The sequence below is a fragment of the Cydia fagiglandana genome, chromosome 26 (assembly GCF_963556715.1).
Source record: "Cydia fagiglandana chromosome 26, ilCydFagi1.1, whole genome shotgun sequence".
Classification (NCBI taxonomy): domain Eukaryota; kingdom Metazoa; phylum Arthropoda; class Insecta; order Lepidoptera; family Tortricidae; genus Cydia; species Cydia fagiglandana.
This window is the reverse complement of record NC_085957.1, coordinates 7817118-7836367: the sequence shown is the minus strand read 5'-3', so window position 1 is coordinate 7836367 and position 19250 is coordinate 7817118. Positions and strand designations below refer to the sequence as shown.

The window sequence follows — 19250 nt, the reverse complement described above, 5'->3', positions numbered from 1 at the left end:
GTCAAAATCAGTCCATCGACTCAATTTTTTGCAAGCTTTCTAATGGTACCCCACACGATTCTTACAAATGAAAAAAGTTTCAGCCTACCCCTCTCAACCCCCTAAATTTCCCCCTTAAATAAGAAATAAGCAGTTTTGACTTATTTACAATATGAGTGGTGGTAATTGCTATAACTGTTCCAAATTTTAGGTATCTATGTTAAACGGTCTCTGAGAAAAACGTATTTAACTGATTTGCAAGACCGAAGTGATCCCATAAGTGTTCCGTAAACAAAGTTTTGTACGGAACACTAAAAATGAATGAAATGTACACTTTTTTGGAAAACGCTCATCTACGTATCCATAGTGTGTAGAGTGTGCGAATATTTAAATTTGTTACGTTTGTAACCTTGGCACACCTTGGCTATCGGGCACACCGCATTGGGATCAAGTTTGTTTGACTAAGATAATAACGGCCACGCCAAATGTATTTTTCCTTACTCATTAGTGCAAGGTTAAATCTTAGAGTATTTAACTGTAATTAATAGTTATTTGTTTCACTCGGGGGCAAAATTGTTGTTTAACCGCTCGTGCTAATATTGATACCCGAGCAAGCGAAAGATTCCAAAATTGAACCACGAGCGTAGCGAGTGGTTCGAAAAATGGAATCTTGGGCGTTGCGAGGGTTTTAAAGCACGAGAGTTAAACAAAATTTGCCCCCGAGTGAAACACAAAATTTTTCACCACACCAACCCGAAGCAAATATTAAATGTAAAATATCAAACAAAATCAAATGCAAATGAATGTTATTAAATATGTATTATACAAAATCATAATTTAAACGTCAATTCTACCAGCAAACATAAGAAAACAACTCAAAATTTGCATTTCATTACTTTGCCTCACATGTGAATAAAATGCAACTTTGCTATCAGTTTTTGAAGTGCGAAGTAAGCCTTTCCGAGCTGGTGTGGTGAAAAATAAATTATTTCACACCATGCATGAAATAAAGCACCAAATAATTATTAGAAACACGTAGATAGCAGTTATTTTTAAACACAAGTTCTATTTGATAAATCGGATAAAAATATAAAAAAAAGGACAAGTGCCAGTCGGACTCGCCCACCGAGGGTTCCGTACTTTTTAGTATTTGTTGTTATACATCATCTGTGAAAATTTCAACTGTCTAGCTATCACGGTTCATGCGATTCAGCCTCTGGTGACAGACAGACAGACAGTAACCTACCTTATGTCTGTGTGCCAATATTTTGGTCACGTTTGTAACCTTGGCACTATCGGGCACACCGCATTGGGATCAAGTTTGTTTGACTAAGATAATATTAACGGCCACGCAAAATGTATTTTTCTTCACTAATTTGTACAAGGTTAATGATTAAATCTTAATGGCCATTTTACTGATCAAGTACAGTCACCTGCAATAATATGTTACTCTTCGAAGGCCGCAAAAATATGTGACACGCTCTTATGGCTCTACAAATAACATCGCGTCAGATATTTTTGCGGCCTTCGTTGTGTAACATATTATTGCAGGTGACTGTACCTAGGTTAAAATTAAATATTTAAAATTCGTAACTTTTCTGTGGCACATAATGATAAGATAAGTTATCATTATATAAGTAAGAAAGCGATAAATCAGTACAATCATTGTGCTAATGTTAATCTTGTCATACCGTATAAAAAATTGAGGAACTACTAAAATATAGGTAAAGGCAGGAAATTAAAAGGAAATAAAAAATATCGCGCGTCTCACGAAACTTGCGACGGAAGATATGGTCATTCCGCGGGTTTTTACAATTTTTACAGAGTGGATCATTTCTAGGGACTGAGCTGACAGGATCTACATTCGAGTTATCATAATAGCTGTAAAGTATATAAAAAAAAATATCATAGTATAGTATAAAGTAAGTAGTAAGAGCGCTGGTGGCCTAGCGGTAAGAGCGTGCGACTTGCAATCCGGAGGTCGCGGGTTCAAACCCCGGCTCGTACCAATGAGTTTTTCGGAACTTATGTACGAAATATCATTTGATATTTACCAGTCGCTTTTCGGTGAAGGAAAACATCGTGAGGAAACCTGCATACATGCCTGCGAAGAAATTCAAAGGTGTATGTGAAGTCCCCAATCCGCATTGGGCTAGCGTGGGGACTATAGCCCAAGCCCTCTCGCGCTCGAGAGGAGGCCTGTGCCCAGCAGTGGGACGTATATAGGCTGAGATGATGATAATGATGAGTATAAAGTACCATTTAGCTTTAGCCCCTTATGAACTATCGCCCTTTGCCCGCGACCCAGTCGAAATAGATCAAAGACAATTGTAGACATTATCATTACAGCATATTGTAATGGTAGACTCTTTACCATTAGTTAATTGGTGTGAGTCGGGTCAGGCCTTGACTTGTGTAATTGTGGTCGGGAGCGTGTCTTAAGGCGTATCCAGACTAGTCAATTTTTCGCCAATCTGATTAAATTGCCCGATCGAATGACGTGCGGACGCAAATGCCAATTTGGCTCGCCGAATTCAACCGCCGACAATGACCGATATTACCGATAAAATGAGGTGCGGACGCAGAATACCAATTTGTGACGCAGTATTTTCGTTCTGGGGCAGTTTTCGCAATTTAGAGGGCTCTATTTAATACACCATTATTAGATTTATGATAAATCTAAAATTGGTGATTGACGCTAATTTCATTTCTGATCAAATTGGTCGATTTGATCATCCCGTCTGGATACCGCTCTGTAGCTTATAACCAACGAACCAGAGTTAGACCAAGAAAAGTCTGCAACGATTTTGATAGCATACGCATTTCAAGTTTTATTTATACGTCATAATTTCATAGAAGTCTGACGTTGTAAATAACACTTGCACTGTGTGTGCTTTGATCTTGATCTAACTGAAGAATAACTTTAGAAGTCTGAGTATCGTTCGTTTTTTTAGCATTACATAAAAGGTAAGTGAACAATCTTGACGTGTCTTTTTATTGAAAAACACCTTTGAAAAATAAGTCACGGCAAATATGTAACAATTATGTATTATATACGATTATTTACATTCTTTTGCTTTCATAGGTAATAGTTACCGATTTTTAAAAAGCGTTTTTCAATTAAAAGACACGTCGAGATCGCTTAGTCTTTTTCTAACGCATAAAAATTATCTATAGAGCTAATAAATGACCCCACGTGTATAGAGTCAGACCAAGAATAGTCTGCAGCGGATTTGATAGCCCACGCAGTGCAAGTGTCATTTTAAACGTCAAACTTCTATGAAATTATGACGTATAAATAACACTTGCACTGCGTGGGCTATCCAATCTGTTGCAGACTTTTTTTGGTCTTACTCTACCGCGCGCAGCGACTGCACTGCTCGCAGCTTGACAACGAGAAATATTATAATGCCGTGCAAGATATTTGACATTATATATATTTTTTTAGACAATCAAAGCTTTTAACAGGCTGTATCTCATGAACCGTGATAGCTAGACAGCTGAAATTTTCACAGATGATGTATTTCCGTTGCCGCTATACTCGTAACAACAAATACTAAAAAGTACGGAACCCTCGGTGGGCGAGTCCTACTCGCACTTGTCCGGTTTTTAGCCTAAAACATCTATCGGTAGAATTAAACAACGGTTTTTCCACGAAAAGACCTGCAGTAGGTACTTTTTTTTTTGTTATTGCGAGGGAATCCGTTATGGATACCTCCGCACCGCAGGGATAGCGCGGAGGTTATGTCGGACTTTCACCGACTAAAAACCTCCCAGTTTAAACTTTCACGATTATTTAACATTATGAAACTGCACAACGGGACTTAATCGCGTATTTAAGTTTTAAGATTTACCTCCGACGTTTCGAGGACGGCGTTGTCCCCGTGGTCTCGGAAAACGTGCAGTGCGGGTAGTTCGAAAAACTCGATCGCCTAGAAGATGTTGATGTCAACTTGAGCCAGTCTTCTCCGAGACCACGGGGACAACGCCGTCCTCGAAACATCGGAGGTAAATCTTAAAACTTAAATACGCGATTAAGTCCCGTTGTGCAGTTTCATAACCTCCCAGTTGTCCTCCTCGGCGCATTTCGGACGGCTCTGGGATTTCCAGTGACCGTACATTAATTAAATAAATAAACAATGCAACTCTAACCTAAATTCCGATCAAAACGCACGTGCAAACTGCACGTTGCATGGACATTGAGATCAAATTACTAGCCACAGTTGTAAAACGCAGTATGCCTTTGTATTTTGCAGTCAGTTATGACAGTTTCGATTTGAGGTATGTTATGTCAACATGGCGTACCTAATGGGTATGATAACCTGGTGTTTTGTGTCAGGTGAAGAGCATTGGACTCGGGCTGACCGATATAAATAAATAAGCAATAAAGACCGACCAATATAAATAAATAAATAATAAATACATATAAAAATTAGGACCTAATTACAAGAATTGAGAAAGCCTCACAGCGGTGCCACCGCAATAGCCGGGCGTGACGCGAGAACTCCTATATATTTTATTATTACGTATTAACGTATGATAGTTACGTACCTTCCTTTACCACAGCGGTCGGCAACCCGCGGCCCGCAGGCCGCATGCGGCCCGCGAACCTCTCACATGCGGCCCGCGAGTCTCACTGGCTACTTTGTATGTAATATTGACAAATGACAATGTCTGATAAAGTCATAAATATTAACAAAGTGCGGCCCGCGTCCACTTCGTTAACTGCTATGTGGCCCTTGGCTGCTAAAAGGTTGCCGACCGCTGCTTTACCATAACGGTGGCAAACAAGCCCGCTCACCCGATAGTAAGAGAAAACCATAGCTAATAGGCACTCAACTGCTGATGTTTTCATCCCCGAAATTGCGAAATCTCCACATGGATAAATTTCGGAAACTTCTCATAGTTATTCTTGTATAAGAATCGAATGTTTCCATTTCCAAAATGAAAGTTTCCTCTGAAATTTTCTGGACATTTCCGAGAACTTTTCCAACTTTTTGGAAACTACGCAACTTGCACATCTGGGGGCCTTGCCAAGATGACGGTCGCAGAGAAACTAAACGTTGTCTGTCTCTATCGCATTAGTATAAGTATGAGTATGAGTATAGAAGAGTGATAGAGTGACAATAACGTTTAGTTTTCTGTAAATGATTGTCATCTTGGCTAGGCCTCCTGTACTCGCAACTATCCTAGTTGGTCAGAGCAAAAAAGAATAGATAGTATTAGTTTATTGCCATCTATCGACACACGACTATAACTCAAAATGAAAACGTATAAAATTATCAAAAAAATGTATATATATGGATAAATGATTTTATTAGTATTATATCATTTTGATCCATGTTCATTCACTGATATCTATGTGTTAAAATTGTTAAATATGAAACGGTGTCGCCACGCCATCTAGCCGAGCATAGGCCAAAGGTGTGTGCACCATCTATCCGAAAATGACTTTTTCTTGATTTCCGAGGCACGTTTTTTTCTTAGACTTTATTCATCTTATACGAAGTTACATATGCCTTTGGTCAGTTGGAGGCAATTTATAAATCGCAAGTGGAGTCACGATCCTCAGCAATGGGGGAGCGATTAAGAAGAGATGCCTTTGGTCAGAGCCGAACGCTCGGCTAGCGAAGGTAACGCAGTCCCAATTTGACATCATTAGTGCTACGCTATCATGTGATAAAAGTGTGGGTTTCATTGTGATTTACCACAATGATGGGCCTCCTGTCAATTACGGCGAACAATTTACTAATTAAAAAAAACCGAGCATACCTACCGAGCACACGCCTCTATTGTCAAGGCGTTAGAGTGCGTGTTCAGATATTGTGAACACCTTGGCCGCTCCGATATATCTGATGGCGACTGTACAACAATGTTTTAACCATTATTCATTTCTTTTCGTACAATAAAGTATTTACTTACTTACAATATAAGCACAATTTTGTACTTACAAAGAAACGCACTTTTACAGTTTGTCTGAAAAACCTTCCTCTGATTTACTGAAACGTATGGTATTCCTATAATTGAACGGAATTATTTTTTCGGGGCAAGCTTTTATTCCGCTTAGAATGTTATATGTATATCATCAGAATCTACCGATTTTTTTCAAAAACGTAACATTTTTACGATCCAACCACTTATTGACAAATAATATCATATAATATGTATATGTAACTGTTAAATCCTATTTGACAGTGTTTTGACGCAATTATGCGTGCGTGGAATGACTTTATATTAAGTGCTCAATTAAAAACTATCCAGGCGATATAATTATGTGTCTTATTGAAGATGCAATATGAGTGACTCTCCTATGCGTTTGGTTTAAACATGACCTGGCATTGAAGTATGCTTTCAATGAGTATGAGAAACGGAAATAATTAGAAAAGTGGATCCTAGCATAGCCTACAGTAATATCAGATAATTGGATCCTAGTAAAAGCTACAAAAGCATTAGAAAAGTGTGTAACACTTTAGGGTAGGCACCCAGTGTTATAAACGTCTGAATGTTATTATAGATAGGCACTTTATAGGTTAGAAAAGTAGATGTTTGTTTGGTAAGAATTTGGTGGTTGATATACGTTCTACACGGGTATTAGAGTAGATAGGTCAAGGTCGGAGACCAGAAATGTTGTTTTTAATCTTCACATATACGCTTTTGGCTATATTTAGAGGATAAAACTTACCGGAATGGTAGGCCATCAATCATCTATAAATCGTCGCATTTAGCGCATCCATTGTTCGTTCCTGCATTGTGCTGGGACATAAATACCTTGTTTTCTTTGGAGTTTACACATTTCACAATTGAAATACATTTGTACATGGTTACACTACATATAAATAGCTTTGACTTGGTAAAGCGGGTTGAATCGGTGTTGTTTATTACTGTCGCAGTAAACATTGACGTCTGTCAATGACAGTTGGTTTGTTGTCTGTGGTTTTGCACAGACAATCAGTCATACATAAAGAGTATTTATGAATAAACATTTGGTATGTGTTCTTTTATATTTTGCAATTCGTAGTTATAAATAATGTCCTTATTTTTAGCTTTCGAAATTAGTAATTCTTTTTATTTTTGGTGACTTCGGTTTTCTGTAAATTGGATCCGGTCAGTTGCGATGTCATTGAATGGGAGGTTTTCCATTCACCACTTTGTCTGTGGCTTTTGCCATTTCCAATTTCGCTTCATCATTACTATCTTTCGAGACAAGATGTAAGACGTAATTTGTACATCATGTCGGCAATTGATTCATGGGGTATGTATTTTATTTAAAGATTGTATTTCCTAAAACTCAGTTAAATTCGGTGTTCAATGTTTTAATCGTGGATATATTTTGTTCCAGCTTGGCCCAAAATATGATTAACCTAGCTTCCTATGCGCCGGTAATGGCGGCATAACCTTTTCACCTCTTTCAAACCAACTTGGTGAGTTGTCCACACTTTCTAAATATACGGAAGGAAAGGCGAAGTTGTTTATTGTCAATTGCAATTAGCTAATGTCGTGTTTTGGTGTGATTTTCCAGTAATCCCTTGACAAAGATGAGACATCATTTTGTTTCACCGCGTGCGCATACGTCGCCACGTCTGGTGTCTAATATAAGGGACTCGGCTTAGAAACCGGTAAGGATTTTTTTTAATCTCTTATTTCCGCAAGCTAAAACGCGCGTTGTCCCAATTAAATATAAATATAACTTTTTATAACATAACCTCTCTAAAACCTAGAACATTCTCTTTGTTTCTAGGGTCCTTTTGGCTAGGCCTGTCCTTTGGCTAGGCCTACTTTTTGGCTAGGCCTGTCCCTTGGCTTGCCTTCTTCATCTTCTTGGCCCTATGGCTTTTGGAAGATCTAGGGTGGTGTCGCACCATGCTAGTTGAGAAGCCGTCTTCTCCACTTAATTGTTGGACTCGAGGTGAAGTGTTTATACGATAAAACTGTGAGTTAAAAACTTATATTTACATTAGTGACTGTGTTCCTTTGCTGGAAAGGATAAACAATATTTAAGTCTGAATTTCTTTTTAACGTGAACTTTCTACATGGTAAATTCTATTATTAATATGAAACCTGTAATTCTTATGTAGGATTTTGTGTGTATTACAGGCCCAAATATGCCTGAGATGTACTTAAGTTAAATTTAATTAGTAATAGTTACGGTACGTAATTTAAATGTTAAGTCTCGAGGCCGCAGCAGGTCTTATTGTGATGTAAAGTGAATAAAAGTATTTAGTAAATAAATTTGTATTTTCATTTGGATATGTCATACGTTTGATGAGTATAGTATCCTGGCGTCCTACTTTAAATATTTGGATATCTATTCTCACTCCATAGTGGCAGAAACCACGACCCTATCTATGCTCGTAGTTCGCCGTAAGCATTTTTGAATTTTTAAGTAGGTAGATCTTGGGGGTTCTGGACCACTTACCCAGAGCTCACCCTCCCCTATTACAGTGGCGCCCAACGTGGGGCCTATGGAGTATGACATTTCCAAGTGAAACATTTTAAAAATATTTTAGTATTAAGGTTTTTATATGTAAAGGGAATTGCAAATTGTTGTTTGAAAGTGTTGTTTGTGTTGGAGGTTAAACTTATAAATTTAACCAATTTATAAATAAAGCTATACTTTATACGCTAAATAATTAGCTATACTTAAAGAGATTTCCTCAATATTTTAAAATACTTTAAAAGGGTTAAAATCTAATAAAATTTTAACTTATCTTTAAAATATTATAACTCTATACTGACTTACTTCTGATATTACATATCAATCTCGAAAAATGGATTTCATAAAAGCTGGTTGTAAAATCACCCATTTACATAAAGACGAAATGTCACATGAATTAGCGATTCGCAGACTTCCGGTTAATCCCATCTCACGTAGATCCAGTCTGTGTCAAGCTTTGAAACAGACTGCAGATTTAGCCAAAAAGGGTAGTTTAAAGTTCCCGGACTTGGTAATAAGTAATGAAGCTTCCGAATTAGAACTCTGTCAGCATAAGGTAGAGGAGATAGAGTTAGAAGCAAAAGGAGAATTATCAGCAGCGGCGATCGACAGGCTATCCTCGCGTTGCAAATATCTATTGTGTCGTATTTCACGGTTGCCTCAGGAGACCGAAGCGGTACTTCTGTTGAAAACGTTAATTACTTCTTTATTAGATCGGTTGAATGAGCAAGGCTCTTCTGCGTCGTCTGGTTCGGATGATGACTTTCAATCTCCTAACGAATCTCGTATTGTTAGGGAGATTATTTACAAAACGGATAAGACTTTTAATATAAATTCTTTAAATTTGAAATTTAAAGGTGACACTTGTGTTCGTACTTTCCTGTCTCGCCTCGAAGAGTTGCGAGATGCTAGAAGAATTTCCGAAAGCCGAATATATAGAGGTTTTCCTGAGATTCTCGAAGGTCCTGCGTTGTCGTGGTTCCGGTCGCAACGTACGAAACTTACTACTTATAAAGAAGTCACCGCGGCTTTACAAGATGAATTTGATATACCTGATTTGGATCATCAGTTGTTACAGGAAATACGGGCTAGGACTCAAGCCAAGTCTGAAACTATTGTTTATTTCGTATCGACCATTCTAGGAATGTATGAGCGTCTTGCAAAAGAGGTTCCTGAACAAGAAAAGCTGGATACTATGATGAGAAACATTCGTCCGGAGTATTCCAAAGATTTAGCTTTACATGACATAGGATCGATTGAGCAGTTGAAGTCGTTGTGTAAACGCATAGAACTAGCTCAGGTTAAGGCTAAACAATTTCGTGAACCGGTTTTATCAAACCAGTCAAATAATTCTTCATCAGAACATCCACCAAAGAACGTTGAACCTAGGAATAGGTCCTTCCAGTCTCGTTTTCCTAATTCTTCCAGAAACTTTGTTGCTGCGGCAGCACAAAGCTCTTCTCAACTAAAATGTTTTAGATGTGGTAGGTCCAACCATAACACTAAAGAGTGCAAGAGCTCTAGAGATATCGTTTGCTTTAAATGTGGAGAAAAAGGGGTGAAAACTCCCGAATGTGTTAAATGTAACTCCAAGACAAAAAACTAAATAAGGTCTTTTCTGTTAATAATAAATGTCGACCTTCTGCTCCCTATCGCGCAGAAAAGACGATTTTCTTTAATCCTCCAAAGGGAGACAATAGGGTATATGCGCTATTGAATATACTTAACTTGAATTTCAAGGCATTGTTAGATTGTGGTGCCAGTGTTAGTTTCCTGGGCCACAACAGCCATTTAGTATTCGCCACAGGTGGGATTCCTATTCAAAAACATACGAAACCTGTTATGGTGAACGTAGCTGACGATCATCGAATCGTATCTACTGAATATATGGTTTTACCAGTAAATTATAAAGGTCAAGTTAAACTTATACACTTTAATATTCAACCGGAGATTGCCACTCCAATGGTACTTGGTTTAAACTTTTGGAGAGCCTATGGATTAGCTCCAGGCCTCATTACTGATATAGAAAAAACTGATTCTCATTATATTGCTAGTCTTGACGCTTTACCGTCAGAGACAGGACTTACTACTTATGACTCTTTATCTTCTGAACAAAAGTCTCGACTTGAGGCTACTAAATCTCTTTTTGATCAAATTGATACTGATAAGGTTGGTTTGGGAAAGACTCACTTAATTGAACATGTTATAAATACCGGAGATACTCCTCCGATAAAACAAAAATATTATCGACTTAGTCCTTTTAAACAAGCTGCACTAGCTAAAGAGGTAGATCGTATGCTGAAAGAAGGAATTGTCGAACCTTCTCATTCCCCATGGAATTCTCCTGTCGTTATGGTGGAAAAACCTAACGGAGACTTAAGACTTTGTTTAGATAGTAGAAAAGTAAACGCAGTTTCAAAATCTGATGCGTATCCCGTACCACATGTTCAATACATACTGGATAATTTACGCGATGCGAAATTCCTTACCTCTCTTGATTTGAGTGCGGCATATCATCAGATTCCTCTTAGTGAAGACTCCAAGGAGAAAACTAGTTTTACTGTACCAGGAAAAGGGTTATTCCACTATAATAGAATGTGTTTTGGTTTGGTAGGCGCTTCTGCGACTATGCAACGTCTCATGGATAACCTCTTTACTTCCCATTTTGATCACAAGGTTTTCTGTTATATTGATGACATAATTATTTGTACTTCCGATTTCGATGAACACATAAGATTACTTAAAGCGGTTTTTGAAAAATTAAAATCAGCAAATTTAACTATTAATATGAAAAAGTCATCCTTCTGTAGGAGTGAACTGAAATATCTAGGATATTTAGTTGATAGATACGGTCTGCGAACCGATCCATCTAAAATTGATGTAATTTTAAATTTTCCTACGCCTAAAGATGCTAAGGATATTAAACGTTTTCTTGGAATGTGCGGTTGGTACCGTCGTTTCATTAATAATTTCGCAAAGATAGCTCGTCCCTTATCTCGCTTAACGAGTAAGAAAGTAAAATTTGAATGGACAAATGAAGTTAACGATTCTTTTAACATACTTAAATCTGCCTTAGTTTCTTCTCCTATTCTTAAATGCCCTAACTTTAATGAAAGCTTCTATATACATACGGATGCATCTTCTTACGCCGTAGGCGCGGTCTTGACTCAGTCTTATAATGGGATCGATCATCCGATCGCATACTGCAGCCGTACACTTAACCAACCAGAAACGAACTATTCGGCTACTGAGCGCGAACTCTTAGCTGTGATTTATGGTCTCGAGCAATTTCGTGCATATGTAGAAGGGAGAAAATGCTATATTATAACTGATCATGCATCTTTAAAATGGTTCCAAAACTTGAAAAACCCTACTGGACGATTAAATCGATGGGCGTGTAGATTAAGTCAATTTAACTTTGAAATTATTCATCGGAAGGGCAAAGAACATGTCATACCTGACTGTCTTTCTCGTATTCATGTCAGTTCTATAAATTCTGTTACTATTCAAGACCCTTGGTATCTTGATATATATAAAAAGGTATCTGAAAAACCTTCTCTCTTTCCAAACTTTAAAATTGAAAATGATAAACTTTTCCGTTACTCTAAGAATAAGTATCGTCTGACAGCTCAATTTGACTGGAAGCTGGTACTCCCTTATGAGCACCGAAATGAAATCTTAAATAAGTATCATGATGATCCTACTGCCGGTCATTTTGGCGTGGCTAAAACCCATTCCAAAATAGCGGACTTATATTATTGGCCTACGTTGTTTCAAGACGTGAAAGAATACGTCGATTCTTGTGAAATTTGTAAAACTTATAAACCTGTTAATTTAGCTCGTCCTGGCTTGATGGGTAATCCCCGACGTATATCGTCACCAGGCGAAGCCATATCTTGTGATATTCTTGGTCCCTTTCCTCCGTCTTATTTGAGAAATCAGTATCTTTTTGTATGTGCTGATTATTTCAGTAAGTATGTGACTTTGTTTCCACTACGCAACATAACTGCGAAAGCTATAGTTAAGTGTATGGAAAAAGGGATATTTCTTATACATGGGGTTCCTAAATATATATTCTGCGACAATGGTGTTCAATTTACTTCAAAAGACTTTCGAGACTTAATGTCCAAATATAATGTCCCTCATATTTTCTATAACCCTAGATATCATCCTCAGACGAATCAAACGGAACGAGTGAACCGTGAACTTGTAAGAACTATTGCTTCATACGTGCGTTCTGATCACCGTAACTGGGATAAGAACATATCGGAAATACAATGTGCATTAAATACAGCTCGTCACGAAGTAACTAAAAATACACCGTATTTTCTAACACATGGTCGTCAGATGATTCTAGATGGTTCTCTTTATAATAGTGAAGGTCCTATAGATCAAAACGCGCTCGAATTAGATACCAGCGGTGAGTTTTCTGAAAAACTTAAAGAGCTCAAAACTATATTTCAAAAAGTGCGTAACTCGTTGATCGCCTCCCATGAACGTAATGCTAGGTATTACAACATGAGGAAGCGTCACGTAGAACTAGAAGAAGGGCAAATCGTTTATAAAAGATGTTTCCCATTGTCAAATGCAGCAAAACATTTCTCAGCTAAATTAGCGCCCCGTTATGACAAGTGTGTCATTCATAAAAAATTAAGTCCTCTTGTATACTCTTTAAAATCCTTAGAAGGAAAACTTCTAGGTAACTTTCACATAAAAGATATTGTACGTCCTGGTGAAGCCGAGCCGTCTTCATAACGGTACTCGTCTTTTCACTTGTTGGCTCAATACTTAAATTTGAAATATCCTATATGATACAAAATACTGAACTTACCTACTGAACTGAATGCAGCCTGGCGCAAGCTTGTTTTCATCAGACCGGGTAATTGTTCCATGTATTTGATTCTATATATATTGGTACCGGATGCATACGGACCAATCTTAATCTTTGATATGTCCTTATAAAGACATAAAACAGTAAATAATCTGAATAAACTACAGAACCTTACTTTACTTATAAACCCTTAAGTGGGACTACTCTATAAAACATTATTAAATCGTGAAACGAGACTACGTTCTCAATAAACTCTGTACTATGTCCAAACTTTTGTTTGTCGATATAGGAATTGTGTATTGGCTAGATGATGCAGCTCTTTACTTAGTTCCACCTTTGTCGGTGATAGGCAATTTCTTTAATAAAGGGAAAGTTTTTTTTCTCGGGTTGCCGTCTTTGACATCCTCTTCTAGATTTAGGTAAGTATTCACTAGGAATAAGTAGATCCGGATCAAAATTAGTTGTTAGTTTTCCTTGGTTGAATTGGCCATTCACCAAGTCATAGGTATAAGTTTTGTCATAAGGTGTTTTCTTTACAGATTATCTGTGTTCTCGTGGTTAAGTTTGGTAGGTTAAGGTGTAACTTCATATTAGACGCATAATTTAAAAAAAAAAATTTTTTTTTTTTCAAAAAAAAAATTTTTTTTTAACCCAACTAAAGATGAACTGTAACACTTTAGGGTAGGCACCCAGTGTTATAAACGTCTGAATGTTATTATAGATAGGCACTTTATAGGTTAGAAAAGTAGATGTTTGTTTGGTAAGAATTTGGTGGTTGATATACGTTCTACACGGGTATTAGAGTAGATAGGTCAAGGTCGGAGACCAGAAATGTTGTTTTTAATCTTCACATATACGCTTTTGGCTATATTTAGAGGATAAAACTTACCGGAATGGTAGGCCATCAATCATCTATAAATCGTCGCATTTAGCGCATCCATTGTTCGTTCCTGCATTGTGCTGGGACATAAATACCTTGTTTTCTTTGGAGTTTACACATTTCACAATTGAAATACATTTGTACATGGTTACACTACATATAAATAGCTTTGACTTGGTAAAGCGGGTTGAATCGGTGTTGTTTATTACTGTCGCAGTAAACATTGACGTCTGTCAATGACAGTTGGTTTGTTGTCTGTGGTTTTGCACAGACAATCAGTCATACATAAAGAGTATTTATGAATAAACATTTGGTATGTGTTCTTTTATATTTTGCAATTCGTAGTTATAAATAATGTCCTTATTTTTAGCTTTCGAAATTAGTAATTCTTTTTATTTTTGGTGACTTCGGTTTTCTGTAAATTGGATCCGGTCAGTTGCGATGTCATTGAATGGGAGGTTTTCCATTCACCACTTTGTCTGTGGCTTTTGCCATTTCCAATTTCGCTTCATCATTACTATCTTTCGAGACAAGATGTAAGACGTAATTTGTACATCATGTCGGCAATTGATTCATGGGGTATGTATTTTATTTAAAGATTGTATTTCCTAAAACTCAGTTAAATTCGGTGTTCAATGTTTTAATCGTGGATATATTTTGTTCCAGCTTGGCCCAAAATATGATTAACCTAGCTTCCTATGCGCCGGTAATGGCGGCATAACCTTTTCACCTCTTTCAAACCAACTTGGTGAGTTGTCCACACTTTCTAAATATACGGAAGGAAAGGCGAAGTTGTTTATTGTCAATTGCAATTAGCTAATGTCGTGTTTTGGTGTGATTTTCCAGTAATCCCTTGACAAAGATGAGACATCATTTTGTTTCACCGCGTGCGCATACGTCGCCACGTCTGGTGTCTAATATAAGGGACTCGGCTTAGAAACCGGTAAGGATTTTTTTTAATCTCTTATTTCCGCAAGCTAAAACGCGCGTTGTCCCAATTAAATATAAATATAACTTTTTATAACATAACCTCTCTAAAACCTAGAACATTCTCTTTGTTTCTAGGGTCCTTTTGGCTAGGCCTGTCCTTTGGCTAGGCCTACTTTTTGGCTAGGCCTGTCCCTTGGCTTGCCTTCTTCATCTTCTTGGCCCTATGGCTTTTGGAAGATCTAGGGTGGTGTCGCACCATGCTAGTTGAGAAGCCGTCTTCTCCACTTAATTGTTGGACTCGAGGTGAAGTGTTTATACGATAAAACTGTGAGTTAAAAACTTATATTTACATTAGTGACTGTGTTCCTTTGCTGGAAAGGATAAACAATATTTAAGTCTGAATTTCTTTTTAACGTGAACTTTCTACATGGTAAATTCTATTATTAATATGAAACCTGTAATTCTTATGTAGGATTTTGTGTGTATTACAGGCCCAAATATGCCTGAGATGTACTTAAGTTAAATTTAATTAGTAATAGTTACGGTACGTAATTTAAATGTTAAGTCTCGAGGCCGCAGCAGGTCTTATTGTGATGTAAAGTGAATAAAAGTATTTAGTAAATAAATTTGTATTTTCATTTGGATATGTCATACGTTTGATGAGTATAGTATCCTGGCGTCCTACTTTAAATATTTGGATATCTATTCTCACTCCATAGTGGCAGAAACCACGACCCTATCTATGCTCGTAGTTCGCCGTAAGCATTTTTGAATTTTTAAGTAGGTAGATCTTGGGGGTTCTGGACCACTTACCCAGAGCTCACCCTCCCCTATTACAAGTGGATCCTAGCAAATGCTACAGAATCATTAGAAAACCTGATCCTGATAAAAGCTACAAATTAATCAGAAAAGCGGATCCTAGCAAAAGCTACAGAAGCATTTAAAAAAGTGGATCCTAGCAAATGCTACAGAAGCCTTAGAAAAGTGGATCCTAGCAAAGGCTACAGAAGCATTAGAAAACCTGATCCAGGCAAAAGCTACACTAATATCAGAAAACTGGATCCTAGCAAAAGCTATAACGTAAAAGAAGATCGAATCGTCAACCAATGACATACACAAAATGGAGAACGGTTTAGACGTAATTCTGACCGAAAGGACGAAGGACAAGGGCCGCAGAAGATCCAGCATATTCTCTCTTCTAAGAGGTCAGAAGAAGCTCTCAAGGCAGTCCTCTGTGCCCGCTGTGTTTCCCATAAAGTATGACGATAGCATTTTAACGGAGTTGAGGAAAGATAGTGCTGCTGTTTTGTCGAACTTTAGAAAACACAGTCTTGTGGATGGTGGTGATGTGACTGATTTTATTAGGAATGGAGGTGAGTTGGCGTAAATATTAATAAAAAACAGGAGTCTAATGTGACTAATCGATCTAATACTGTACTTAATTTAACTTCAATAGAAAACTAAACCTAAACTCATACGTAAAATAATGATTTATTAAAATTAATTAAAATTCATGGTGTACGAATAAAACGGTGGCGTTTATTTTTTATTTTCAAAATAAAATTTTTTTTTTTCGAATTTCTCAAATATTAGATTTTATTGCAACAATAATTTTCCTTATAAATATTAATCATTATTTTAAAGCCGATAACATATTAACCTGGTAACATAGACTGCACGAAAAGTATGTACATAGGCACATAATAAACACAGATACCTACGGTATGGACTAATTTATTCCCTTAAGGGATTTCTTTTCGGTCGACAGTCAGTGGCTGATCAGTTTTAAATCAACTACATTTTTGCAAAAATTCGCGATGCGTCTTGGACATATTAATATAATTATAGTGTTTATAAAACTCATGAAATCGTTTACTCAAAACGTTCATAATTATAATAACCTTCGTAGTGTTGATATTGATGCTAATTTTGGTGTGGTCATTGCTCAATAGTGTTTAGCATCTTTTACGAGAATAGAATTGCACTAACAATCATTAACTAACTTTTCTTTAGGACGTTTCGATTTAATATAAATACTAAAAGTTAGCTTGTGGTATGTGCAGTCACCACACGGGACTTTCCTTATGCGCACTGCCAAGGAATGGAATTCCTTGCCGGCGTCTATATTTCCGTGTTCTTATAACCCGGCAACCTTCAAATCAAGAGTGAACAGGCACCTTCTGGGCGAGCTCGCTCCATCGTAGGCCACGTCTACGCCTCGGCTAGTCTGTGGCCATGAGTAAGCCCATTCATAATAATAATAAAAAAAAGTTATGCCATTTAGGGTTTTTGCTAATTTGGAAATTCTATAGCGTAAGTATTGACAACCATTTTAGCTAGGACCCGAAATGGTTTAACAATTACGGAGCGGGACTGTACAGTTAAATTGATGATTTTTCGTGCAATAGAAACAGTAGAAAATAATAGCAGTATGAGTTATAAGCTAGAGTGTGTTGTTGATGTGACATTTCAAACCCCTTTAATATCTGATGATTCCTTTTCTTCTTCTGACGACGCGACGAAAAATGTATAAAAATGTATATCTATTGCCCAAACTATGAACTTTGTCTTAGAATCAGAAATGCATACTGATGATTTTGAGTACTTAGGGACTCTAAACAAAAAATGGCAGAGAATTAACCGAAAAATTGGTGGCCGTCTAGGCAGCGGCCGAAATGAAAAAACTTCTGTGACGTGCCCAGTACATACCTATATTGACGTGATAACGTCTTATAAATCGATGAACACCGGTAGCATGCACGAAAAAGTGTCACGTTGTGGACAGATCTCCATGGTAACGTTGTGGACAAATCTCTGTGGTAACTTTACGGCCACGCTTTTTTATGACGTTATCACGCAAAATTATCGTCCGTAAACCGACTTTACAGGCAACCATTTTTAGTGTTCCGTACAAAACTTTGTTTACGGAACACTTATGGGATCACTTCGGTCTTGCAAATCAGTTAAATACGTTTTTCTCAGAGACCGTTTGACATAGATACCTAAAATTTGGAACAGTTATTTTTATTCAGATACCTATCTTTAGTATAGCTAGCCGTAGACCGTATCGCTATCAGCACCTATTCTCAACAGAGCTAGCGGGCGCGGCGTCCGACACGGACAGCGAGGCGTCGCGGACGATGCCCGAGCCGGAGCTGCGGCGCGGCGCGGCGCAGCGCAGCGCGGTGGAGCGCATCGAGGCGCTCTACGTTGAAGATCCGGACAGAGAAACGGGCGCGGTGAGTGATGATGATATGATGTGATGATGATATCCTGTTATCATCAGCAGAGCTCGGCAGGGGTGAGTCATTTTGACGTCACTTATGTCAAGTGTAGATATTAATATAGATACACCTTAAAAAGAAAAATTAAAATAAAACTTTATTAATTATATCATTATATATTATTATCTTTATCTTTATATTTAAACTAAAACGACAATGCCTTAAGTACAAATAAACTTTAATAGTAGCATATGGATGGATATACATATTATTTGAAGAGGTTTACTAAAAAATCTTGCTACGAGTATAAAATTCATTTGTTTTAATGGCGACGTAAAGATCGTAGCGGAAGGGCAGTCTAAATAAATTAATTTCTTTAATTATTCAATTATACCATATATATACCATCGAATGACAAGGCATGTCCATGTTGTGCAAACTCTGAAAACAGCTCACCCCCGCCGAGCTCTGGTGATGATGATATCCTGTTATCATCAGGGACATAGGGCTCTCAGAAGGGATTTCCATTCTTTTTCAGTCCAGCGCGGCCTCCTCCAGCAAATCCAAGCAAAAATAGTAGAGTAAGGCACTACAAGACAGAACATTCTAGTGCTTTTTACTGAAGCTGCTATATAGGCAAAATAGTCAGAGAGTGAGCAATTCTTCTAAATTATATCATTCTTTCTCTCTCTCTCTCTCTCTCTCTATGCTAATAATTCGTGTCATCAACAGATAGCCAAAGGTTTTAATCGTAAATTTATTCTTATTATCTTGGATTATTAGGCGGGCGAGCTGGTAGAAGAAGTAGCAGAAGAGAACAAGTCCCTCCTGTGGTTCCTGCTGAAGCAGGTGCGGCCAGGAATGGACCTGAGCAAGGTCGTCCTGCCCACCTTCATCCTGGAGCCGCGGTCTTTCCTCGACAAGTTGTCTGACAACTATTACCACGCGGACATATTGGCGCAGTAAGTTTCT

At 37.6% G+C, this 19250-nt stretch overlaps 1 protein-coding gene across 1 annotated transcript in view; it reads left to right on the top strand.

The window, feature by feature from the left end:
* LOC134677466 (oxysterol-binding protein-related protein 8) overlaps positions 1–19250 on the top strand; it is a 117520-nt gene that overhangs the window by 77692 nt on the left and 20578 nt on the right. Inside the window, exons 10-11 of the mRNA XM_063535947.1 lie at positions 18148–18293; positions 19062–19240. Of these exons, the coding sequence (XP_063392017.1) occupies positions 18148–18293; positions 19062–19240 (325 nt within the window). The remainder of the gene's footprint in view (positions 1–18147; positions 18294–19061; positions 19241–19250) is intronic.